Source organism: Lytechinus variegatus, chromosome 6 (assembly GCF_018143015.1).
Source record: "Lytechinus variegatus isolate NC3 chromosome 6, Lvar_3.0, whole genome shotgun sequence".
Taxonomy (NCBI): Eukaryota; Metazoa; Echinodermata; class Echinoidea; order Temnopleuroida; family Toxopneustidae; genus Lytechinus; species Lytechinus variegatus.
This window is the reverse complement of record NC_054745.1, coordinates 1238635-1266301: the sequence shown is the minus strand read 5'-3', so window position 1 is coordinate 1266301 and position 27667 is coordinate 1238635. Positions and strand designations below refer to the sequence as shown.

The 27667-nt window shown below is 37.5% G+C and overlaps 2 protein-coding genes across 2 annotated transcripts in view; one reads left to right on the top strand and one right to left on the bottom strand.

The window, feature by feature from the left end:
- The window catches only part of LOC121416789, a 50480-nt gene that overhangs the window by 10744 nt on the left and 12069 nt on the right, over window positions 1–27667 (top strand). Inside the window, exons 2-7 of the mRNA XM_041610270.1 lie at window positions 14167–14222; window positions 15088–15374; window positions 16373–16448; window positions 17279–17568; window positions 18190–20066; window positions 24558–24728. Of these exons, the coding sequence (XP_041466204.1) occupies window positions 14191–14222; window positions 15088–15374; window positions 16373–16448; window positions 17279–17568; window positions 18190–20066; window positions 24558–24728 (2733 nt within the window). The 5' untranslated portion in view covers window positions 14167–14190. The remainder of the gene's footprint in view (window positions 1–14166; window positions 14223–15087; window positions 15375–16372; window positions 16449–17278; window positions 17569–18189; window positions 20067–24557; window positions 24729–27667) is intronic.
- LOC121416725 (uncharacterized protein DDB_G0283357-like) lies at window positions 409–6292 on the bottom strand. Its single transcript, XM_041610185.1, has 4 exons — window positions 5613–6292; window positions 4831–5547; window positions 3526–4329; window positions 409–3460 (listed from the first exon to the last, which is right to left on the bottom strand). The coding sequence occupies exons 1-4, from the start codon at window positions 6290–6292 to the stop codon at window positions 409–411; spliced, it is 5253 nt and encodes a 1750-aa protein (XP_041466119.1).

Here is a 27667-nt window from a genome sequence, read left to right as displayed (position 1 = left end):
GTTCACTTGAATGAAGATTACCCCCACTAACATTGGCATTATTCTCATACCGATTGCGACTACTAGAGGTTATCAAATGGAGCATGTTCACTTGAATGAAGATTACCTGCACTAACATTGGCATTATTCTCATACCGATTGCGACTACTAGAGGTTCTATCAAATGGAGCATGTTCACTTGAATGAAGGTTACCCCCACTAACATTGGCATTATTCTCATACCGATTGCGACTACTAGAGGTTCTATCAAATGGAGCATGTTCACTTGAATGAAGGTTACCCCCACTAACATTGGCATTATTCTCCTACCGATTTCGACTACTAGAGGTTCTATCAAATGGAGCATGTTCACTTGAATGAAGATTACCCCCACTAACATTGGCATTATTCTCATACCGATTGCGACTACTAGAGGTTATCAAATGGAGCATGTTCACTTGAATGAAGATTACCTGCACTAACATTGGCATTATTCTCATACCGATTGCGACTACTAGAGGTTCTATCAAATGGAGCATGTTCACTTGAATGAAGATTACCCCCACTAACATTGGCATTATTCTCATACCGATTGCGACTACTAGAGGTTCTATCAAATGGAGCATGTTCACTTGAATGAAGATTACCCCCACTAACATTGGCATTATTCTCATACCGATTGCGACTACTAGAGGTTCTATCAAATGGAGCATGTTCACTTGAATGAAGGTTACCCCCACTAACATTGGCATTATTCTCATACCGATTTCGACTACTAGAGGTTCTATCAAATGGAGCATGTTCACTTGAATGAAGATTACCCCCACTAACATTGGCATTATTCTCATACCGATTGCGACTACTAGAGGTTCTATCAAATGGAGCATGTTCACTTGAATGAAGATTACCCCCACTAACATTGGCATTATTCTCATACCGATTGCGACTACTAGAGGTTCTATCAAATGGAGCATGTTCACTTGAATGAAGATTACCCCCACTAACATTGGCATTATTCTCATACCGATTGCGACTACTAGAGGTTCTATCAAATGGAGCATGTTCACTTGAATGAAGGTTACCCCCACTAACATTGGCATTATTCTCATACCGATTGCGACTACTAGAGGTTCTATCAAATGGAGCATGTTCACTTGAATGAAGGTTACCCCCACTAACATTGGCATTATTCTCATACCGATTGCGACTACTAGAGGTTCTATCAAATGGAGCATGTTCACTTGAATGAAGATTACCCCCACTAACATTGGCATTATTCTCATACCGATTGCGACTACTAGAGGTTCTCGCGAATGGAGCATGTTCACTTGAATGAAGGTTACCCCCACTAACATTGGCATTATTCTCATACCGATTGCGACTACTAGAGGTTCTATCAAATGGAGCATGTTCACTTGAATGAAGATTACCCCCACTAACATTGGCATTATTCTCATACCGATTGCGACTACTAGAGGTTCTCGCGAATGGAGCATGTTCACTTGAATGAAGGTTACCCCCACTAACATTGGCATTATTCTCATACCGATTGCGACTACTAGAGGTTCTATCAAATGGAGCATGTTCACTTGAATGAAGATTACCCCCACTAACATTGGCATTATTCTCATACCGATTGCGACTACTAGAGGTTCTCGCGAATGGAGCATGTTCACTTGAATGAAGGTTACCCCCACTAACATTGGCATTATTCTCATACCGATTGCGACTACTAGAGGTTCTATCAAATGGAGCATGTTCACTTGAATGAAGGTTACCCCCACTAACATTGGCATTATTCTCATACCGATTGCGACTACTAGAGGTTCTATCAAATGGAGCATGTTCACTTGAATGAAGGTTACCCCCACTAACATTGGCATTATTCTCATACCGATTGCGACTACTAGAGGTTCTATCAAATGGAGCATGTTCACTTGAATGAAGATTACCCCCACTAACATTGGCATTATTCTCATACCGATTGCGACTACTAGAGGTTCTCGCGAATGGAGCATGTTCACTTGAATGAAGGTTACCCCCACTAACATTGGCATTATTCTCATACCGATTTCGACTACTAGAGGTTCTATCAAATGGAGCATGTTCACTTGAATGAAGGTTACCCCCACTAACATTGGCATTATTCTCATACCGATTGCGACTACTAGAGGTTCTATCGATTGGAGCATGTTCACTTGAATGAAGGTTACCCCCACTAACATTGGCATTATTCTCATACCAATTGCGACTACTAGAGGTTCTATCAAATGGAGCATGTTCACTTGAATGAAGATTACCCCCACTAACATTGGCATTATTCTCATACTGATTTCGACTACTAGAGGTTCTATCAAATGGAGCATGTTCACTTGTATGAAGATTACCCCCACTAACATTGGCATTATTCTCATACCGATTCCGACTACTAGAGGTTCTATCAAATGGAGCATGTTCACTTGTATGAAGATTACCCCCACTAACATTGGCATTATTCTCATACCGATTTCGACTACTAGAGGTTCTATCAAATGGAGCATGTTCACTTGTATGAAGATTACCCCCACTAACATTGGCATTATTCTCATACCGATTCCGACTACTAGAGGTTCTATCAAATGGAGCATGTTCACTTGTATGAAGATTACCCCCACTAACATTGGCATTATTCTCATACCGATTTCGACTACTAGAGGTTCTATCAAATGGAGCATGTTCACTTGAATGAAGGTTACCCCCACTAACATTGGCATTATTCTCATAACGATTTCGACTACTAGAGGTTCTATCAAATGGAGCATGTTCACTTGAATGAAGATTACCCCCACTAACATTGGCATTATTCTCATACCGATTTCGACTACTAGAGGTTCTATCAAATGGAGCATGTTCACTTGTATGAAGATTACCCCCACTAACATTGGCATTATTCTCATACCGATTTCGACTACTAGAGGTTCTATCAAATGGAGCATGTTCACTTGTATGAAGATTACCCCCACTAACATTGGGATTATTCTCATACCGATTTCGACTACTAGAGGTTCTATCAAATGGAGCATGTTCACTTGTATGAAGATTACCCCCACTAACATTGGCATTATTCTCATACCGATTTCGACTACTAGAGGTTCTATCAAATGGAGCATGTTCACTTGAATGAAGGTTACCCCCACTAACATTGGCATTACTCTCATACCGATTCCGACTACTAGAGGTTCTATCAAATGGAGCATGTTCACTTGTATGAAGATTACCCCCACTAACATTGGGATTATTCTCATACCGATTGCGACTACTAGAGGTTCTATCAAATGGAGCATGTTCACTTGTATGAAGATTACCCCCACTAACATTGGCATTATTCTCATACCGATTGCGACTACTAGAGGTTCTATCAAATGGAGCATGTTCACTTGTATGAAGATTACCCCCACTAACATTGGCATTATTCTCATACCGATTGCGACTACTAGAGGTTCTATCAAATGGAGCATGTTCACTTGAATGAAGGTTACCCCACTAACATTGGCATTATTCTCATACCGATTTCGACTACTAGAGGTTCTATCAAATGGAGCATGTTCACTTGAATGAAGATTACCCCCACTAACATTGGCATTATTCTCATACCGATTGCGACTACTAGAGGTTCTATCAAATGGAGCATGTTCACTTGAATGAAGGTTACCCCCACTAACATTGGCATTATTCTCATACCGATTGCGACTACTAGAGGTTCTATCAAATGGAGCATGTTCACTTGAATGAAGGTTACCCCCACTAACATTGGCATTACTCTCATACCGATTTCGACTACTAGAGGTTCTATCAAATGGAGCCTGTTCACTTGAATGAAGATTACCCCCACTAACATTGGCATTATTCTCATACCGATTGCGACTACTAGAGGTTCTATCAAATGGAGCATGTTCACTTGAATGAAGGTTACCCCCACTAACATTGGCATTACTCTCATACCGATTTCGACTACTAGAGGTTCTATCAAATGGAGCATGTTCACTTGAATGAAGATTACCCCCACTAACATTGGCATTATTCTCATACCGATTGCGACTACTAGAGGTTCTATCAAATGGAGCATGTTCACTTGAATGAAGATTACCCCCACTAACATTGGCATTATTCTCATACCGATTGCGACTACTAGAGGTTCTATCAAATGGAGCATGTTCACTTGTATGAAGATTACCCCCACTAACATTGGCATTATTCTCATACCGATTGCGACTACTAGAGGTTCTATCAAATGGAGCATGTTCACTTGAATGAAGATTACCCCCACTAACATTGGGATTATTCTCATACCGATTGCGACTACTAGAGGTTCTATCAAATGGAGCATGTTCACTTGTATGAAGATTACCCCCACTAACATTGGCATTATTCTCCTACCGATTTCGACTACTAGAGGTTCTATCAAATGGAGCATGTTTACTTGAATGAAGGTTACCCCCACTAACATTGGCATTATTCTCATACCGATTTCGACTACTAGAGGTTCTATCAAATGGAGCATGTTCACTTGTATGAAGGTTACCCCCACTAACATTGGGATTATTCTCATACCGATTGCGACTACTAGAGGTTCTATCAAATGGAGCATGTTCACTTGTATGAAGGTTACCCCCACTAACATTGGGATTATTCTCATACCGATTGCGACTACTAGAGGTTCTATCAAATGGAGCATGTTCACTTGTATGAAGATTACCCCCACTAACATTGGCATTATTCTCATACCGATTTCGACTACTAGAGGTTCTATCAAATGGAGCATGTTAACTTGAATGAAGGTTACCCCCACTAACATTGGCATTATTCTCATACCGATTCCGACTACTAGAGGTTCTATCAAATGGAGCATGTTCACTTGTATGAAGATTACCCCCACTAACATTGGCATTATTCTCATACCGATTCCGACTACTAGAGGTTCTCGCGAATGGAGCATGTTCACTTGAATGAAGATTACCCCCACTAACATTGGCATTATTCTCATACCGATTTCGACTACTAGAGGTTCTATCAAATGGAGCATGTTCACTTGTATGAAGATTACCCCCACTAACATTGGGATTATTCTCATACCGATTGCGACTACTAGAGGTTCTATCAAATGGAGCATGTTCACTTGTATGAAGATTACCCCCACTAACATTGGGATTATTCTCATACCGATTGCGACTACTAGAGGTTCTATCAAATGGAGCATGTTCACTTGAATGAAGATTACCCCCACTAACATTGGCATTATTCTCATACCGATTGCGACTACTAGAGGTTCTATCAAATGGAGCATGTTCACTTGTATGAAGATTACCCCCACTAACATTGGGATTATTCTCATACCGATTGCGACTACTAGAGGTTCTATCAAATGGAGCATGTTCACTTGTATGAAGGTTACCCCCACTAGCATTGGGATTATTCTCATACCGATTGCGACTACTAGAGGTTCTATCAAATGGAGCATGTTCACTTGTATGAAGGTTACCCCCACTAACATTGGGATTATTCTCATACCGATTGCGACTACTAGAGGTTCTATCAAATGGAGCATGTTCACTTGAATGAAGGTTACCCCACTAACATTGGCATTATTCTCATACCGATTGCGACTACTAGAGGTTCTATCAAATGGAGCATGTTCACTTGAATGAAGATTACCCCCACTAACATTGGCATTATTCTCATACCGATTGCGACTACTAGAGGTTCTATCAAATGGAGCATGTTCACTTGTATGAAGATTACCCCCACTAACATTGGCATTATTCTCATACCGATTGCGACTACTAGAGGTTCTATCAAATGGAGCATGTTCACTTGTATGAAGATTACCCCCACTAACATTGGCATTATTCTCATACCGATTGCGACTACTAGAGGTTCTATCAAATGGAGCATGTTCACTTGTATGAAGATTACCCCCACTAACATTGGCATTATTCTCATACCGATTGCGACTACTAGAGGTTCTATCAAATGGAGCATGTTTACTTGAATGAAGATTACCCCCACTAACATTGGCATTATTCTCATACCGATTGCGACTACTAGAGGTTCTATCAAATGGAGCATGTTTACTTGAATGAAGATTACCCCCACTAACATTGGCATTATTCTCATACCGATTGCGACTACTAGAGGTTCTATCAAATGGAGCATGTTTACTTGAATGAAGATTACCCCCACTAACATTGGCATTACCCTCAGCCTCTATCTCCTCCTCAGATTCTTCCTCAGATTCCTCCCCTCCCTCTCTAATATTGCTTGTATAATCATCCATATTCAAGTCTAATTGACTATTGTGTTCGAAATCAAGGTGTGGTATTGGCCATACCGTAATTTGGGACACCGAAGAAACAAGGATTGGGTTAAATTCCCACATTGGTCCCTCCATCTGATTATTTTCTTAGCAACGAACAAATGGGAATCAAATCATCTTCACTACAAAAATTAATTTTAATTTCTTGTGATTGAGCCATATTTGTTTGCTCCACTGATTACTCAACAAGAAAATCAAAGGACTATTCAAAAATAAGAAATACTTCCTTCTTTGACACAAGCAAGTATTGAGGTGTTGAAAGGTGACAATTATTATATCTATTAACAACATAAAATATGACACACAAAAAAGATGTGTGCACCCCAGTAATCAGGGATAAGAAAAATTATATGCAAATCCCAATTCTTTTATTTTTTTTGTGTCTCAAATGTCTATAAAACCTAAATATTAATACATGTACAATGTTAGGCCATTGGTATGCACAGTATCACAACAGATTAGCAACACTAGTCAACACACACACACAAAAAAAACAATGATTATTTTTTGTACAAATGCATTAAGTATTATAGGTGTTACTAAATTGGACAACTAAATTGTAGTAGTCCCTATTTAATTTAATGCAGACAATTGGGCTTAAGTTTTTTTTTTTTTTTTTTAATTGAATGGAGAAAACCTTTGACCAATAATTTGCAAAAAATACAAATTATTACAACCAGAAAGTGCCCCTTCTGAATATTGGGCACACTATTATGGAATTTCAAAGCTACTAACAATAAATGTTCCCCAATACCTCACCTAATTAGGGGACAATCGTTAAACCACGAATATTATTCCACAATTATCTCCAAAACACATGAACAATTTTCAAAGAATTAATTTTAGCATGAAAAGAATATCACGTTAAAGTTATCCAACAATCTAGGTTCAATGTGTTTGATTTCGACCTAATAATATAATGACCAGATTAGTCTCTATTCAGCATGCACTTCCAAGAAATATCACAAAAGAAATATGGATGCTCATAAAAAATAGGTATAGACTGACTCTCCCTGTGCCTTGCCAGAATTTGTACTAGAAAGTTGAAATGAGCATCTGTTTCTAAGTGTTAAATTTCTTACACTCTTATAAAGAAAAATTAAAATAATTTTTATTTCCTTTTTTTTCAAAGTAATGCACTGCTTTGCGCTATCTAAATTGTTATAATAAACAACAAAACAATACTGACCTGTTAATATATTGAGGTTAGTACAGTTAGACATGACAAAGACTTCTTTTCTCTTGATTCCTCCGGCAAATGCAAAAGAAAAAAAAGAAAACAAGGAATAAGTCAATCTGCTCACAAAAACCAAGTTTTGAATCAAACTAATATATTGTATATCTCCCAAGACAAGATTCTATGGGGAGCAATACACACTGTTCACGTCACATACACTACGTGTACATGAAGAAAATTACCTTACTTAATTACCACCTACATGTAGTGAAATACTGGACAAGTTCTGCTACAATACAGTAATGCACCGTTAAAATAGAACAGTGCTCCAGACTTCTAGTCTTCCTTTAAAATCAAACGTCCTGACTATAAAGTTCACAGGTACTTTATCATAGAGTTCACATTTCACTTGTAGCTCTGTATATCTACTCAATCATAAATTTAAATAAGTTCAGTTCTAAGACTACCATACCAGCCCTGAGATATATCGCTGCTGGTGTTTATTGATTTATTAAATTGTAGAAATAAATCAAAAGCTTAATTCAATTTTTTTTTTCGTAACTAAAAATTCTACCTCAAGTAGTCTTAACTAAGGATTAACTAAGTATTAACCTAGATAATTAAAGCCACTCAACAATTCCAGCACAAAACATGAATCATGCAAAAATATTTGCATTGATCTCCTTCCTCTCGGCTGAAAGATTAATAGCCGTAGAGCTACAAATATACAAAGACAGTCTTCAAAACTTCCTTACAAAAACTAAGCAGTCCGAGACTGATATAATTATAAACCTATAACTATAAGTAAACTACAAATGTCACTGTCAAAACTACACCGACCACCGACAGTGCTTTACTGAACTACACCACTTATAAAATAGGTGCCAAAAATATTTTCAACTACACCCTATCCTTTAGTCAGAACTTGTAAAAAAGATCTAATTATATTAAAAGCAACCTACTAATTTGTATCTCCACTAATATCAAGCCAACTGAACTATTGTACAGTCACTGGCGTTATAAATTCCAGCAATAACAATAAAAAATAGGGCCAATAAATCAATTGAGATACCCCACGACTGACCTTGAGTTTTCGACTACGCCAATTGTTGTATACGTAGACCGCAGTTGGGCAAAGTCTACGATAAATAATATTTTACGGTAAGAAATAGAAAAAATATCATAACAATCCTACGCTACGACGTTGCACTGATATGACTGAATACAAAAAGAATCTGTGTACAAAAGGATTTGAATACAAAAAGAATCTGTGTGAGCATAAACTGATGAAGTGGGAGGACCTAAGCTCTCAGATGACTAGTCTCACCTGGTTCTTGTGCTGAGACGGCTTCGAGCAAGTCCACTAGCTGATCTGACTGAGCTGTTGAGTCCCGACTTGCTCTAACAGGCAGAGGAAGGATACGCCGACGGCAGCTCCGTAGCGAAGTCTAAAAGGGCTCAGCTCCGCAGTCAATCCAGGCCAGGGTACGGTGGAAGCGTTGCAGCGGCCAACCGACCGCGTAGAGGCTCGCTCCGCGGATACGGACGTACGCGAGAGATGAAGTATGGCGGTTAGTGAACCGGTATGTGAGAGAGTCAATGTCCGAAGTCATGGGCCCATGTATGATATGCACCGCGAAATATGAATGTCCAAACGAAAAAGTAGGATGAAAATAAATCTCTCCCCGTAGCTCGAAAAACCCCAAACGTGCCCAAGGTCGGCCAGGTGGCGATCACTCAAACTCACGCTGTCCAAAAATTGATCCAAAACGCCCGGATAACTCAACAGGATTTAGGATTTCCAACGATTCCAGAGGTACGTCTTAACGAGTCGAAGCCATGAGAAAAAAAACTGCTCTGGACGGTCCTCTGCCGTAGCTGGCGCTCTTTCCGCTCGCACTCTGCTACTTGCTCACAATAGGCCTATAGCTTATGAGTTGCACAGACATGCGTACTACACCATCATAACTGTGAAAGTTTATGGATCTGATTCATGAAACTTGGACATAATAGACAGTAATCAAGCATCACTGAACATTTTGTGCAAGTTTCAGGTCTCATGATTAAGGTCAAAGGTCATTTAGGGTCAATGAACTTTGGCCGAATCGGGGGTATCTGTTGAATTACCATCATAACTTTGAAAGTTTATTGGTCTAGTACATTAAACTTGGACATTAAAGTAATCAAGTATCTCTGATCATCCTGTGCACGTTTCAGGTCACATGACCAAGGTCAAAGGTCAATGAACTTTGGCTGAATTGGGTGTATCTGTTGAATTACCATCATAACTTTGAAAGTTTATGGATCTGATTGTGCGAGTTAGAGTAGAATTCAAAGTCAGCACTGCTGCTATATTGAACCACGTGATGCAGGTGAGACGGCCAGAGGCATTCCACTTGTTTCACTTTAGAATACCCCCCCTGGCCCTGAGGACATAGATCTACATACTCTAGATCATATAGATGGCAATTACGGTATTCAGAATCTTGTTATGAATCCTGATATTTTTTTGACTAGCGCACTCAACTGATGTCGGCACTTGACAGATGAATGTACTTTCATAGATTTCTTGAGTTGAAAAATCTCTAAAAACTGGGACGATCCCAATTTTCTGATCAGATCCTACTGGTCTCAGCTAATAGTTCTTCTCACTACTGAACTTTAGTTACCGGTAGGCAAGGGCTGTAGACTGCGAATCGCCAGCGTGCTGCTTTCATGTGGGTCAGAGTGCTGCTCTGAAACTTTCTACGGATATTCTGTTCTTTAAATTAGAGTAGGATCCAATAAATTCCAAGCTCTGGTTGTTCTTAGAATTTTTTTCTTCTAATTTTCTAATAACATACATGTAGGCAATAGTGTGTTGAATAAGTTGCTAGCTTACTACATGTATGAAGAATTAAGTTAAAAGTTCATTAGTTTTAATGACAAATCTAGATCAAAACATTCAAATTGTTTTAAAATCTTTTTCATATCAACAATGTTTGTTAAGCTGTTGCAAGAAATATCGGTGTCATCAAGAAACTTAAAAAGGTTCTTCCAGCACAGGTGCTGTCCATGTTGTATTGTGCATTAATTTTACCGTATCTTAATTATCAGATTATTGCATGGGGAAATGCCTCTCAAACGAGACTGAACAAAGTATCTGTACTTCCGAAAAAAGTACGAAGGATAACATGTAATGTGCCCCTAGATATATGGATTTGTTTCGTGCGAAACGTATCCTTCAAGTCATTTTGATGTTTACAGTTGAGTTCCAATTCATTTATCAGCTAGATAGAAATAGTGTACCTACATGACCTAATGTCCTACAAAAGAAATTTATGAGAAATGATACCTTGCATTCATATAATACCAGACAGTCAAATGACTATCACTTAGTAATTTCGAGCAAAACTATATTTTTCACAGGACCCATATTCCGGGGGGGGGGGCACTCACATATAATGTGTTGGTGGTACGGGGACGTGCCGCTTTGATGACCCCCTTTTTCAGACCCAATTTTCAGTTCTCTAGATAGTCGGAATGACAAAAGTTCAGTTCAGAAGCCCCCCAGCCCCGCTCGCAAGACCCCCATTACGAGACATCTCAGCTCTCAAGCCCTACCAAAATTGTCCAGCGTGAGCACCGCATGCGAGAGATGCACGTACGTCTTTGGGTCATTCCATAAAGGTCAAACGTACATTCGGACACATTAAGAGCTGTATCTCCGTTGATTTGATAGCAGTGTTTTATTTTTTTTTAGTAGGAGTCGGACGTACATCAGACGAAAACAGGTTTTATGCTTTTAGAGTTCATGTCAAATTCTCTGTGATTTTTGTAATGCAGGTACTGAAATTGTAATATGAGCTGTTAGCTAAAGGATGAATCTTAAAAGAAATGAAGCAAAGAAATTGATAGGCATTGCCTTGTTTTAGTTACAGGCTGATCTATTTGGGGTCGGACGTGCATTGTGCAAAATATTTGCACACTGTACGTCCGACCCCCTTTGAAGATCAGTTACACAAAAACATAGACATTCTAAACTGGATTTTTTATACATACTGTTTGGTTAGTTGTCTTTCACATATTAAGATGGAATTAACAAATGAATCTGATGCTGGTGAAGAGTTAAATGCTTGATTAAAGTTGACATGCATTGAAGACAGTGTACATGTACGTCCGACCCCCATACTGATTTTCTCAGTCAAACAAAATGCTCCTCATATCTATAACAAATGAGTCAGTGGGTTTAAACTGTTTCCATTTGATATCTACATTTCTAGATCACATCAAAAATGAAACAACTCAACTATTCACACAATGCAGGATATTTTTTTACTGTTAAACTTCAAGTAAAATGTATCTTTTTTATAATGGTTTGCAAAAGACATGACAAAGAATTTCTTCAACATTAAAAAACTTGTCCTGTTACAAATTTTGTTTTTACAAGGTGGATTATGAACCATGAGTCTTCCCTGATGTTGCAATCAACAAAACATGCAATATGACCTTATGACCCCTAGATGACCTTTGATCTCTCCATCCTCAAGAACACATATAATTTTCCCCACTGATCGTTTTGTTCCAAGTCTGGGCAAAATTAATGCAAAAATATGTCATTTGACATTTTTACACCCAGATGACATTTGACCTCTCCATCCTCTTTAACAAATATGTTGTACTACCCACTGATAATTTGTTCCAAGTTTGAATACATTTGAATACAATACACATAAAAAAACTACCGGTATCAAAAGTTAACTTTTGACCCCTAGAGAGCTTGAACAATTGAACAAAATGAGCAAAAGTGACCTTTTGACCCCTAAATAACCTTAGAAATTATCATCTTCATCAACCAAAAAATTGTTTTACCCACTGATTTTGTGTTTCAAGTTTGAACAATATTGATGCAAAAAAATGATTTAAACAAAGTCTTCAAAAAATGGTTGAATGACCTCTTATCTTTTGACCTTTTGACCCCTAGATGGCCTTTGACCTCATCAACACACACATGGTATCAACCAAGGATCATTTGTACCAAGTTTGAACAAGGTCGATGCAGAAATAAAGAAATGAGAACAAGTCAAAATTAAATGAATAACCCTTCATATTTTCATAACTTTCACCCCTATAGGCAAAAGTAGAATAGTCCATGTATTATTATAGCAAATGGGCAGATCTATTTCCCATAGAGGGGCAATTGCTGTACCTGAGATTGAGGGGAAGTGGCAATTCCTTCTTTTATATGGAACTTCTTTGTTTATTAAATTTCTCATGTATTTGTAGGTGTTTTATTTTGATTTTCTTTTTTAATTTCCTGCAGGCTATTATCAGTCATAATTACCACTAAATTCATTAAGTTATGTGATAATTTGAGATGAAGGAAGGCAGTTTCCATTGAATATACACACAAATAAATAACCATTTCTTTAAGATGATATCATCATTTAAAAATCTACATATTGTCAAAAATGTGTGGTATTCTTTGTGAAATTGGTCTCAAAACTTGTGCAAGATTTATTTTCAATGAAAAAACCAATAAAACTATACAGAGATATCAAGGTGTGTTAAAGAACTATCATGCAAAATATTAAAGATGGAGGTGAATTTTGCCCCCACTATTTGTTGGGTAAAAAAAAATACAAAAATGGTCATTTTAAACTAGATTGAAATTGAAATTTGTGTTCAATTTTGAAAGATTGATAAGAGTAAAAGATGTAATGATATTAAACTTTTGCAAAAAACATCTGAGCAGTGAAAGATAACTTCATAAAAAAAAAGTTTCAAAGGGGTCGTACGTACAAAAAAGTTGTACGTCCAAACCCCACTTAACTTGAAATCCTGGACTAGTGGTGAGCTACCTTCTTGTGTATATATTAAACGAACCAAGCTTGCTTTGTATCTGACTTTGGGAAAATTTATCTGCTTTTGTTTTGCTTGTAAGAAAAAAAGTATATGTGAAAGGGGGTCGGACGTACATTTGAAAGTGCCTGCTTTTAATATATTTGTTTAAAAATTATAAGAACAATAGAAAAAAAGCTAACTTATTTTTTAGAAACCTGACATAATAACAACTTGGACAACATTCAACTTTGATCATTTGAAAGCTTTTAAAAGGTTTAAAACTTGTTGCAAACTTGACCTTTTAAAATAAGGAACATTTTAGTTTGTTGCTATGGTGACTTCAATGCCTTGCCAGTAGCCGCTCTATGCATGGCGAGTGCATGCACAGCGCTATTGTGCAACGTATTTGCAGTGCCGCGATCCCGTTCCGTAGACCCTGTTTTTCACACCGCTCGGTATATATTTAGTTCCCAAGACCCCGTATTTTACCCTTTTAGTCAGTTCCTTAGACCACCATTTCAGAGTTTGGTGAGGCATGCCCCTATCAAAAAACAATTTCAGTTCCCCCCCCCCCCCCCCCCCCGGGCCCAAATTCTGGAATTCTCTGAACAGAATAATAAAAAAGGCATCTACCTTGAATCAATTTAAATTACTCATCAAAAAATTCTTCTGAATTCTTAATGATTTAAGGAAATATCTACAGTAGTGTTGATTATTTTTAAGTTAGTATGTAATTCGTGTTAGCAAAAATGTGTCTGTAGGTCTACTGCTCGGTCTTGTGTAATATACATAACAGCACAAGTATTTTAATACACTCTCCTCTTATTTCTTCCAGAATTTGTGTGGGTAGACCTATTGAATGAGAATGGAAATGGAAAAGAAAGATAGAAGGTAAGGATGAGTTGCGGTAAAAAGAACGCAGAGAGCTAGAGCGTAAGAAAAAGGCACATCACCATATTCTTACACTATAATGTAATATTATAATAATACCCATTAATTCCAAACTGCATGGATCCAGATTTAACTTACCAGATCGACCGTGGCGTGGTCAGGGACCAACCAAACTCTGGACCTGCTTTCAAATCAAAACCCCAAAAAGATTCGAAGAGAAAGAAAAAAAAACTCCTAATGAATCCCAAACTTGGAACAATTTTACCAGAGACAACGTCATGGAACCTTATGAACATCAAGGTCTACATGTGGGACTAGCATTGTAAATGCTATATTCTGGCAAAGGAAAGAACAGTTTTATTGTCATAGTCTTAGAGAATACATATTTCTCTTATGTGAAGCATCATGGCCCAGTGGATTAGTCTCCAGACTTTGAAACAGAGGGTCGTGGGTTCAAATCCCAGCCATGGTGTAATTTCCTGCACTCGACCCAGGTGAGGTAAATGGATACATGTAGGATTTAATTCCTCAAAAAGCTGTGTGCACCTGAATAGGTAGCCTAGCTTATACATGTAATAATAATAAGCAGTGCCCACTGGGAGAACAGTTTTCGGAACTGAAGTGACTACCCTGGGTAAATATACCGTTATTATTATTATTATGTTGTAGTGAACGCCAGTAATTGTTTTTATTGTTGACTATATTTACATGAATTTACTGTTCGGTTGACAAACATTGGGTGTGGATTTAATGGGCTGTTTTTTTTTTCTCATCGACTAGAGGTGAAGGCGAGACTAGAAAGGGATACGAATGGAGTCTGCATGTTGCTGTCTGTCATTCGTCTCTTGTAACATATTTTTTTCAGTTCCATCACCGAAGAAGAATTTTTGAGATTGGCCCAGCTCATCCCACCGAGGTACTATTCAGATTTAGGGATACATTTGGGAATCTCATCTGCTGAACTTGATCATATCATTGTTCAACATTCATCGAATTACAAGGATGCATTGATGACAATGTTCACTCGGTGGAGAGATGAACAACATCCAGATGAAGATATCAGAGCTCTTCTTGCAGAAGGATTAGAAAAGAGTGACTTAGGGGGATTGTCCAAAGAACTTCTAGCTGGGAATCTAATCCAGAAAACAACAGGTAAGATAATGATAATATCTAATAGACAATATGAATATACATTGGTTAATTACATTTGTTCGTGTCTTTAGTTTTAAAAATGTAAAATATTTTAATTATCAGGGATCAGTATGATAATTGGTTTGCTTGCAAAATTTGCATAAAATGCCTTCTTGAATGAAGGATATTCATAAGGATTTTTGGGTATCTATTGAATTACAATCAAAACTTTAAAAGTTTATGGATCTGATTTATGAAACTTGGACATAATAGTAATCAAGTATCACTAAACATCCTGTGCAAGTTTCAGGTGACATGATCAAGGTCAAATGTCGTTTAGGGTCAATGAACTTTGGCCGAATTGGGGGTATCTGTTGAATTACCATCATTACTTTGCAAGTATGTTGGTCTAGTTTAAAAACTTGGACATAAGAGTAATCAAGTATCACTGAACATCCTGTGCGTTTTAGGCCACGTGACCAAGGTCAAAGATCAATGAACTTTGGCCATAATGGGGGTATCTGTTGAATTACCATCATAACTTTTCAAGTTCATTGATCTGACTTTTGAAACTTGGACATAAGAGTAATAAAGTATCACTGAATATCCTGTGCAAGTTTCAGGTCATATGATCAAGGTCAAAGGTAATGTGAGGTCAATGAATTTTGGCCACGTTGGGGGTATTCGTTGAATTACCATCCTATCTATGTAAGTTTATTGGTCTAGTTCATAAAACGTGGAAATAAGAGTAACCAAGTATCACTGAACATCTTGTGCGAGTTACAGTAGTTTTCAAAGTCAGCACTGCTGTTATGTGGAATCGTGTGATGCAGGTGAGACGGCCAGAGGCATTCCACTTGTTTACCCAAGGTGTGCCTCTCCTCCATTTTGAAAGTGAGGACCTTTTTTTTTGTTGCCTAATAGTCGTCGGGAAAGTGTAATTGTAAAATCCTGGCCCAGTCCCTTTTTGAAATATTGCCATCTTTATGTTTTGTATTTTTTTCTTTTAAATTATAAAGATGTCAAACAAACAACTGCAACAACTTCAAGAGCATCAACTTCAACAGGAGCAGTAGACATGTCAGCATTACCACAGTATGTAAACAAATCAATACTTAGTTTGTTTACAAATTGGGGATGTGACCAGATCATTTATATCTTAAAGATCTCTCTGTCTTTAGTCTGCTAGAATATAATGGATTGAGAAAATATAAAACTATATCATCAGATATCATACTCTTGAATATTAAGATATCGAAATTAGGGTTGAATGTATTTTTTATGTAAAAAATCAGTGGTTTTCTCTGGAAAAGGTCATTTACTTAAACAATCAAAGACACACTCTATATTAAAAGTATTATAGAATATAAGTTTTCAGAAGTGCTGCCACTTAGGTTAACAATTTATGCAGCACTGTACCAAAAATTCTCTTCCACTTGTTCTAGTCTATTAATCCTGCCATGTAGGCCCTCTTCGTTCCCCATTTGTTTGGATAAACTCTGAAGATAGTGATGAAAAATGTTTTTCTGACCTTTGGTCAGGTGCTATATGCATACATGTATTGCCAGTATTTAAACTAATGTGATTATTATAAACATTTTTAGAAGGGATTTTGTTAGACTTTGTATCACTTCAGAGGGGATGAAACGTTTTCTTCCATAAAGTTGATAAATATTGAAAAAATTGAGGGATGGGGACTCGTCCCCCTGCCCATGGTATCACCACCCAGAGGAAGAAAAAAAACTACCTTTCTACTGTTTTGTATTATGACTAAAGAGTCTTTGCAAATGCTGCCTGACAGTTTACCTTCAAGTGAAGTAAACTGGACAGTATTTGGAATACCTGTAGGTGATCATTTTTATACTTGATGCTGAATAATGGTTCACAATAATATTAGCTCTTGATATTTATCATTCATTTTAAAGTACCGTCAGTGAGGAAGAACTTTTGATGTTGTCAATGGAAATTGGACCTACTTACTACAAGAGGATTGGCGTTAACCTGAATATCTCGTTTGTGACTCTTGATAAAATAAAGAAAGACACACAAGATACTACTGATGCATTGATGACAGTATTCACAAGATGGAGGGATAAACAGCTTCCAGACACAAACATCAGGGTTCATCTTGCAGTGGCTTTACGAAAGAGTGGTCTAGTGTTGCTGTCTCGGAAACTGATTACTGGGAATCTATTAACAGAGCCGACAGTTGAGGGTAAGAAAAAAAATCAGGATGGACGTTTTTAAGAAATCAATTTAAAAACAAAATACCCGTACACCAAGTTGAATAGGCAGGATGACAATATGTTTTCTATTTGCAATGGCAAAAGAAAATACTTGGTATTGCAAATTGACAGGTGGAAGGTTATGAATCAGAAGAAATTAGAAGAAGAAATTAGTGTGCAAACTTGTTGTATTGGGTATATTACACTTGGTGTCTGAATTGGGTTCAGGATCTTGAGCAATGCCGCCATTGATGATCCATTACCCTTTTCTACCATGTATTTATCATGATTCACTCATACATCATGCAAACACTATGAGCTATTTAGTTGGATTTACTTGAGGTCATTTTGTGATTGTGACAAGAAATTGAAAACTTTAATAAAGGTTCATGTTAATGTGTTATTCTTTTTATATCAGCACTAAAATAGAAAAAGGGCTACGATTGTCATTGAATTTTCATGTACTTCAATTTATGCTAGAAAGCAGATATTTTGATTGAAAAGTTTAAAAGAATGCTATACAAATCAGACGATAGCTAGGAGCCTGTGCTCATTTGTCTATGACTGTTTATGATTTTGAAATTAAAAGACGTGTGTCACTTTTTTTCTAGGTACACCTGTGACAATTCCAGTATCAAAGACCAAACCACTTACTCCTGACCTGATTAAGAGATGTAAGGATGAGCTCCAAGACAAGTATAGGACTGATTTCTGTATGATAAGAGCTGATCCACTAGATCCTGATTCTATTGTGCCATTCGAAGATATGTACACAAGCCTTTTCTTTGAAGAAGAAAAACGAAAGAATAGGAATAAACTTGAGTATAAGGATCTCTTTAATCTCAGAATCAATGGAGTGTTCCCCAAGCGGATCATGATCCAAGGAGAGGCAGGGGCTGGAAAGACCACATTCTTGGCTAAGATTGCATGGGACTGGATAAACGATAGTCCAGATCTCTCAAAGTTTGTGTGGGTACTCATTATCCCTCTGCGTGAAGCGAAGCGATACAAGATTGGTCAGATTGTTAAGTCATATCTCTCAAAGGACAACCCAGTAACAGCCTGTCAGATCACAGAGTACATCCGTTCAAATCCAGAAAAGGTATTCATTGCCTGTGATGGATTAGATGAGTTTAGTGGCAAGGTTGTACAGTACTCTGAAACCAAGCAAGGTTCAGAAGGTGCTCAGTCAGAGTCAAATGATCAAACTGACAGGAAATCAGAATCCCAAATGAGCAATAAGAGAGAGCAAAGTTTTGATCAAGGCACAAACAGAAAAAAATCAAGATTAGAGGAGAGCAAACAACCACGGGTAATGCAGCATTTTCCTTCAGGTACATCAAGATCTGCTGATCAAACCACAGTAGGATCAGAAACAAGTCCATCAAGTATATCTATACACCAAAGAACTAATCCCAAATCCAGTGTAAATTCTATGGAGAGAGGTGATATCACTGTTGAAGATATTCTTTGCTCAGATGAACTTCATACTTGCCCAGTAATGGTGACAAGCCGTCCATGGAAGGCCAATGAAATAAGATGGAATGATAGTTTAAGAAGACTATACACATTCATCCACGTGGAAGGCTTTAGCAGGGAGAATGCTAAGGTTTACATTCGCAATTACTTCAAAGACACTGAGGCTACAGCAGATGAATTCATCCAATTGTTTGAAAACAATGATATCATATCAGAGAATATGGCGCCATATCCTATCTACATATCTATGCTCTGTCACATGTGGAGAGAACTTGATGACAACAAGAAAGAAGAGTTGAAGTCTTTTCAAACATTCTCTGAAATATTCCGTGAAGTGTTTGAATTCCTAAAGGTGCGTTATGTTCAGAAAGAGATCCCAGATTTAAGTAGCCCATTATTTAATACATATCGCTCTGAAATTGAGAAACCCCTGCAACCAATTGCCAAGGTTGCTTTTACAGGACTGCTATCGAACAACCTTATTTTCAATGAAGAAGATCTTGAACAGTACTCAGACTCTGTGGAAACAGCATGCAAAGTAGGGGTGTTGTCACAGGAGAATAAGCTCTCATCCATTCATGATAAGAGCAGTCGCTACCTTCAGTCAACATTCTTCTTTCCTCATAAACTATTCCAGGAGTACATGGCTGCAGTCTATCTTGCTTCTCTCTATGATTCAGATCGCACTGAATTTAAGAGGCTGATTGAGGAAGTAGTGATCCCTAGCAAGGAAGAGTTTAGGTATCTCCTGTACTTCACTGTGTCACAGGACAAAAACATTGCCAAGTATACCACAAAATGTCTGTTCCAACAGTACACCCAAGGCCAAGAAGATGAGTACAACTATGGGCAACATGAGGAGATGAATTTCTTGGTTGATGTAGCTTTTGAGAGTCAAGATGAAGATACCAACGCCATGCTTCGGAATTCAGTGTCATCTCTGTCCATTAGGGTTGAAGACACACACACTATAGCTGGTTATGCATTCACTAGGATATATTCAAAGGCGGTAAGTTGGAGTTTATGCATGTCTCTATTTTTTCAATACAGTAGCACTCGTTCAGGAGTGTAGCTGAAAGTCATCTGAAAGATTTTACTAGTCTTGAAATTGACTTATACATAAAAACAAAAAAAAAACCTAAACCATTCAAACATCCATCTTTCAGTTTGTTTCTCATTTACTGAGTAAAATGTCAGTAGTACATACATGTGCATGTATGAAGATATTGGAATCTTGAATTGAACTGAAATATTGTACATCTAATGCATGCATATTATGATAATTATTATACTGGGTGAGTTAAATAAAAACTTAACACCTCGAATCCCCAATTTATTGAAAAATCATGAACACGTAACTATTAAAAATGGCATGAAAGAGTATGTTCTTCCAAATAATTTGATACCATATCTATGGGGTATGTGTTAATGCTTGGATGATCAGTAGGTATTCTTTGCAGTGATGTAAATTTTTATTTGTGCCAAAGTAAAGCATGACTGCAATGAATGAATCCAGATGTCAATGATGTCATAATCCTACAAGGGTTGCATTAAATTCAAATTCAAAACATGTTTTCAATAATTTACATTATAATTGATTAATTGTTTAAACATTTTTTATTATCAGTTCTCAATTTAACTTTATTGACAAGGGATGTGCAAGCATGTTTACTAACTCATGTAGGATTATGGCATCATAAAAATCTGGATTCATTCATTGCAGTCATGCCTTACTTTTGTGCAAATCAAAATTTACATCACTGCAAAGAATTATTTGGGTGAAGATACACTTTCCAGCCGAATATAATGCTTATGCGTTCATGGATGGCCGTACGCAGGAGGGGAGCAGTTACCCCCTCCCCCCACAAATTTTGAAAACCAGCGACCTTGGAAAAATCCTTGCGAAAGTTCTCGTAATTTTGACAAATACCTACTATTTAGTGGGTATTTTCTTTCGGGAAGATTACGCGTAATTTGCTTTCACGTTGCCAATATTACCTGGTATTTTCTGATCGGGGTATATTTCCCGATCAGAAAATACCTGGAACTGATGAACTTCGAGGTGGTCTGAAACCACCTAAAGAGTATGTTCTTCCAAATAATTTGATACCATGTCTATGGGGTATGTGTTAATGCTTGGATGATCAGTAGATATTCTTTGCAGTGATGTAAATTTTTATTTGTGCCAAAGTAAAGCATGACACTGCAATGAATGAATGCACATGTCAATGATGTAATAATCATTAATATCAACTTCAAAACTTGTTTTTAATAATTTACATTATCATTGTTCAATTATTTAAAAACTTTTCAGTATCAGTTCTCAAGTTAATTTTATTGACAAGGGATGTACAAATATGTTTACTAACTCATGTAGGATTATGGCATCATAAAAATCTGGATTCATTCATTGCAGTCATGCCTTACTTTGGTGCAAATTAGAATTTACATCACTGCAAAGAATTATCCAAGTGTGAAGACATACATGTACCACATAAATATAGTATCAAATTATTTGTAGGAAGATACTCTTTCCAGCCGTATAATGATTATGCCTCCATCCACGGCCATACGCAGGAGGGTGGCAGATACCCCCCCCCCCACACAAATTTTGAAAACTTAAATTTTTTACTGAAATGTTCACAAAATTCACCAAAAGTACGCACAAAATCCTTCAATTTCACTTGGCAACATGTAAAACTCCCCTATGTAAGCTCGGTCGTTTTACTCCCTAGCTAGTGAAAAATCTCTGCATTCGGCCATGCATTCATGACATATTTTTACCTTAAATTGGAGGTGTCAAGTATTTTTCTATTCACATGGTTTATTTGTTGAAATAATCTTTACCTGTTTCGAAACAAGCTTTTCAATACTTAGGCATTACAAGCATTATGTAAGGGTTGTCCTTTTCAGCCCATTCCAAGTTTGCTTACATGCAGCACTGCTACCACTTCTTATATTCTGCACTGCCTAGCAAATCAACCCCTTTGATCATTCTCCAAGATGTAACCAAGCTCATCAAATCATAACATTGCGCATGTTCGGAAGGGCAAAAACAGTATTTGACAGTAACAATTCATTTCAAGTTTGATAAAGGAATATGCACAATGATAGAGACAAGTTATGTACAGTATGTTTAATTGATGCTCAATTTTAATTATATTGCATTCTTGATGTCAAATTGTTCCTTTTTATTAACTTAATGGGCTAAAGTTAATTCACCGGACCTTTTTGAATGAAAAAATAAAAATAATTCTACAAGTAATGTTTGCTTTTGCAAAGTATGATACACTCGTGGTTTGCCCTTCTATCAAGTTGATGCACTGATCATGAAAATGAAAACAAAAAAACTTCATTTTTGATGGTTTTTACCCTTCTGATCATGACCAGGTTAAATAATGAGTCCTGATCGATCACGTTAATTTCCCTGCTCAGATCCTGGATGGTTAAACGAGGTTTATCATGCTAATGCAGAAATACATCAGTCTTGAAAACCTGGAATGGGCTGAAATGCACCACTTTTACATGTATGTAACAGGGTGTGTATTCAAAACCACAGAAGGGAGACCAGTGAAATTTTCCTAAAAGTTACATTATCAAATAAACTTTCTACTCCTCTACAATTGATTGAGAATACTACCACATTTTAAAATTTAATTCAGCCTTTTGTCAGAGAGACATTTTTGGGAGATGCGCTCTATATATTTTTCATATTTTTGTCTCACCTTCATAGCAGAGGGAGACTATAGCCATAAACATTGTACATGTACATGTAGGCACCGCTTTTCCGGCGGCGGCGTCGACATTGAAATCTTAACCAAGGTTGAGTATTTGAAATATCATCATAAATAAGAAAGTATGTGAACCTAGTTCATGAAACTCAGACATAAGGGTAATAGTATAAACCTGAAGAACCTGTCTGAGTTTCAGGTCATATCACATGATTTAGGTCAAAGGTCACATAGGGTCAACATACTGTGGCCATATTGGGGTTATTCGAGGAATTGTCATCGTAACTTTGAAATTTTATGGATCTAGTTCATGAAACTTGGTCATAAGAGCAATCAAGTATCCTTGAACATCCTGTGCTAATTTCAGGTCACATAACCAAGGTCAAAGGTCATTTAGGGTCAACAAACTTTGGTAATGTTGGGGGTATTTGTGGAATTGTCATAACTTAAAAAGTCTATATGGATTTAGTTCATGAAACTTGGACCTAAGAGCAACAGTGTATCCCTGAATACCCTGTGTGTTTCAGGAACATGGCCAAGATGAAAGGTCATTTAAAGGTGAATGACTGCTGGCCTTGTTGGGAGTATAATTGCATGGCATTGTAACTTCGAATGTTTTTGGATCTCGCTCATGAAACATCCGGTAATCAAGTATGAATGATTGTTTCGCACATGTCTTCGGTCACATGACAATGGTCAAAGGTCATTTTGAGTCAATGGACATAATATTTTATCATATTTTCACTGCTGCTATATCGATTTTGCGTAATGCAGGCAAGACTGCCAGAGGCATTCCACGTGTTTAAAAATTAACATTGAAAATGAAAGATAATTTTTCATTTCGAATGAAAACAATAATTCTGACACTAATGGCAGTCAATTTATTAAAACAAGAGAGAGACATGAGAGCATTGTCTGCTGAGTTTACCATCTCTAATAGGCCTACTATCAACTTGATTCTAATAATGTTTTAATTTGTCATTAATATGTAACAGATCATGCTTATATTTGAGTGCAGGTCTTTGAAATAAATTTTTCAATTGAGGTAAATACAGGATAGACATATTGAAAAAGGCTTCTTTAACTACACCCGGGGCCACTTCCATTCACGAGTGGAAACCAAGCGCGACCATGGGTTCTCAAAATGCACCCTAAACACGTAATTTCCATATTCTGAAAACGTTCCCCTTAACAAGTATTGCCGTGTGAAAACCTACCTTAACAAGTATTGGAAACAAAATGATAATTTTGGCAAATATTCCCTGAAATGAACCCCTAAACAAGTGCAGGAATGTTTTATTGATACGAGTCCTTCGGTCATCGGCTGTACCTTATTTGGTTTAATACGACCCCACCTTCTACACCTCACGCAAATCGGACTCTAAACACGAAGTGTTGGGGCAAAAAGGACATCCTTTATAAAACATTTTAATTTTCTTTTATCATCCCTGCAAATTCGAGCCTAAAGACGTAATTTTCCTAGCGAAATAGATACCCTTTTTCATTATTTTTGTGTTTTTGACACCCTTATCACGTTACGTACGTATCATGAAAAAGACATCCTTATGTGTTTTTTTTGGTCACGCATGGTATCCACTCGTCAATGTAAGTGCCCCCCCCCTGGGAACTACACACAAAAATTGTAGATACCATATACTATTTACATTACTCTTGCAGAATACACAATTTTAAATTATTCAATGGGGCAATCTAAATATCAAATAATGCATTCAAATTAATGTAATTGTGATGTATTGCTCTACTTTCAGATCACAATGCGTATTGGTGAATATTATAATACAACTTCCTATGGACCAGGTATATCAAATGAGGTTGCAGTGATGATATGCTCAGCACCATCACTAAGGGATGTTAAACTGATTGGAAGATTTCACCCTACCTTCTATGAAACTCTTGCCAGAGAAGGAAGGACAGCCACAGTAAGTAGAATTCATCTTAAAGAATAAGATGGTCATGTTGATGTTAGAATTAAGGAGGAAGAAGATGATGAGTGATGATAGTAATAATGAGAATGACAGTGCTAAAAACAATACTAATAGTAATTTGTAATTCTAAATTATGTAACACTGTAATCGTAGTCCTGATATAATGCTGATGACTTTATATGATTGCAATTTAAGTTGCCTACATTATAGTGATTTATTATGCCAGTCTTGTGCAGTGACATTCCTAGATACATGTAAGACAAATTAATGATTAAACAACCAATTTGGAAAAAAAACATGATTTTTTTTATATAAATCACCTTTTATTGATAAAAAGGGAAACAATTACAATTAGCCCAGGTTATCTGTTTTAGACGAACAGTATACAGGGCAACATAAGATGAATATAAATGTACATAAACAAACATAATGCAAGCGATAATATGCACATGGATTATTACGAGTCAATTCAATTCATAACAAATTTCATAGTAAAGTAATGAGAAGGGGGAGGAGGAGAAGCTTATACATGGTTTAACTTATTTTGTTCTGGTTTTTGTTACATTAATTCATAATTGTACTAAGATATTGGTATAACAAAAATATATAAATTATGAAAATACAAGTATATGAAAAAAAAGAATGGTTGGAATTGAGTATTCATATCTTTAACGAAGAAACTTAGGGGCAAATGGGAGCTTGAAAAGAGATGAAGATGGGGAGAATGAGGAAGCAATGACTGATGGGAAGAAAGGGTATTGAACATAGTAAGATAGAACAAATGAAAAATGTTGAAGGGAATAAAGATAAAGAAGAGGGAGAGAGAGACAAAGGGAGAAAGAGAGGGGAGAGGGTAAAGAGAAGGGAAAAGAAATCAGTTCTTATGCCGTAATAATCTTAACAGCGTAATAATGCCAGGAATATTATCAATCTATTATTTCTAAAAGAAAGCTAAAACAAAACAAATGTAGCATATAATCACATTGATGGTTTGTGATGGAGCTTTGCTCAGACCAGACATATCAAATGAGGTACAGTGTAGTAGTACTAATGTGATTAGCACCAATCTCTAAATACTGTTTATTTTAAAAATGGGGCCAGTCTTTCAACCGAGCTGCTTTCATGAGGCTCTTGGTAAAAAGAGATTACAACGGATAGTTGAGATGGACAACAATATTGTACATTTAGGCAAAGTAGTGTAGCGGTTCTGACCTTCGCCATGTAATCAGAGGGTCGTGTGTTCGAATACCACCATGGCCCAGCGTCCTTTGGCAAGGCGTCAATCCACAATTTGCCACTCTCCACCCAGGCATTAAATGGGTACCCGGTAGGATGCGAGAGCCTATAAATAGTATGCATAGGAATTGAGTCTTGGAACTCTTCTTCTTCTTCTTCCATTAGTGTGCATAAACCTCCACGGAGTATCGTCGCACAACAGTTGGTTGTCTATCGGCTAATTAAAGGTGTTGCTCGTAGCAAAGCTCGATGAAAATAAGTCCAAAAACGAACGCATATACACTATATACAAATTGTTCTCATATTTTGAGTTAGTTTAAGACGACATCTCTGACTCGTGTCTTGAAGATGTCGATCGATGGTGAGATGACCACATTTTCAGGAAGACCGTTCCACAAACGGATGGTGTTTGGGAAGAACGTATCCTTCAGTAGTGATGTGCGTGATCGAGGGATTAGAAATCTCTTGCTGTGGCCTCTGGTTGGAGTGTTGAGCGGTACCAACTGGTCGTCGGGGATGTCAATCAGATGGTTGGTGATTCGGTACATCATAGTAAGCTTTGACACTGCTCTACGATGTTGCAGGGTCTTCCACTGAAGCGCATCAATCATGGTTGTGACGCTACATCGTCTTGAGTAATTGTTCATCACATAGCGAGCTGCACTCCGTTGCACAGATTCTGCCTTGGAAATGGCTTTGCTGGTGTGGGGATCCCACACACAACTTGCGTACTCCACGATAGGCCGAACAAGTGTGTTGTAACAGGCAGCTTTGGTTTCCTTGGAGCATGACTTACCGGGCAAGTTTCTCCTTAAGAAGCCAAGTGTCTTCATTCCCTTTTTGGTAATGTTGTCAATGTGTCTGTCAAAGGAGAGATCACTCGAAATCTCAACGCCCAATTACTTGGCAGATTCAACAGGCTTTAGTTCAGTTCCATGGACTGTATATGTATGGCTATGTCGGTCTTTTTTCTTCCGTTTGGAGACATGAAGAACCTGGCATTTCCCGGGATGAAATTCCATTAGCCATTTCCTTTCCCATTCTTGTAGTGCATTTAGATCTTGTTGCAGCTGAACTGCATCATCATGGCTGTTGATGGCCCTATACACCATGGTATCGTCGGCAAAGAGCTTGACATTGGTGCCATCGGAGACACAGTTGGGAAGGTCGTTGATGTAGACCAGGAAAAGGAGCGGCCCAAGTACACTGCCCTGGGATACACCTGAGGTTACTGGTGCAATGTCGGAACTTTCCCCGTCAATTACTACACGCTGAGTACGGCCATGAAGGAAATTTCTGATCCACGTCAAGAGGCTGCCGGAGAGACCGTAGTACTCTAGCTTACGTAAAAGATGAGGATGGGGCACCTTGTCACTCCCCAGGGAGTGGAGAAGGTGCATACATTGTATGCGGGCCTGCAAGGATCCGTTGACCGGGTAATAATATTTCTGTAAAGCGCTTAGTGACATTGTTCCGTTGTGTTAAGCCCTGTATAAATGCAAAATATTTTTATTATCAAATTTACCCTCTAGATTGTTTTGAATAACAAACAAAAGGTGAGTTAATATCCTGGATATTTTTTTGTTTTACATGTACTGCACAGGTTTAGTGTCCCGCTAATTCTGTTATGAAGTTCTGGTTATAATCGCTACACAGGTTTACATAAATATGTAGGCATGTTTATTAAGTAACTGACT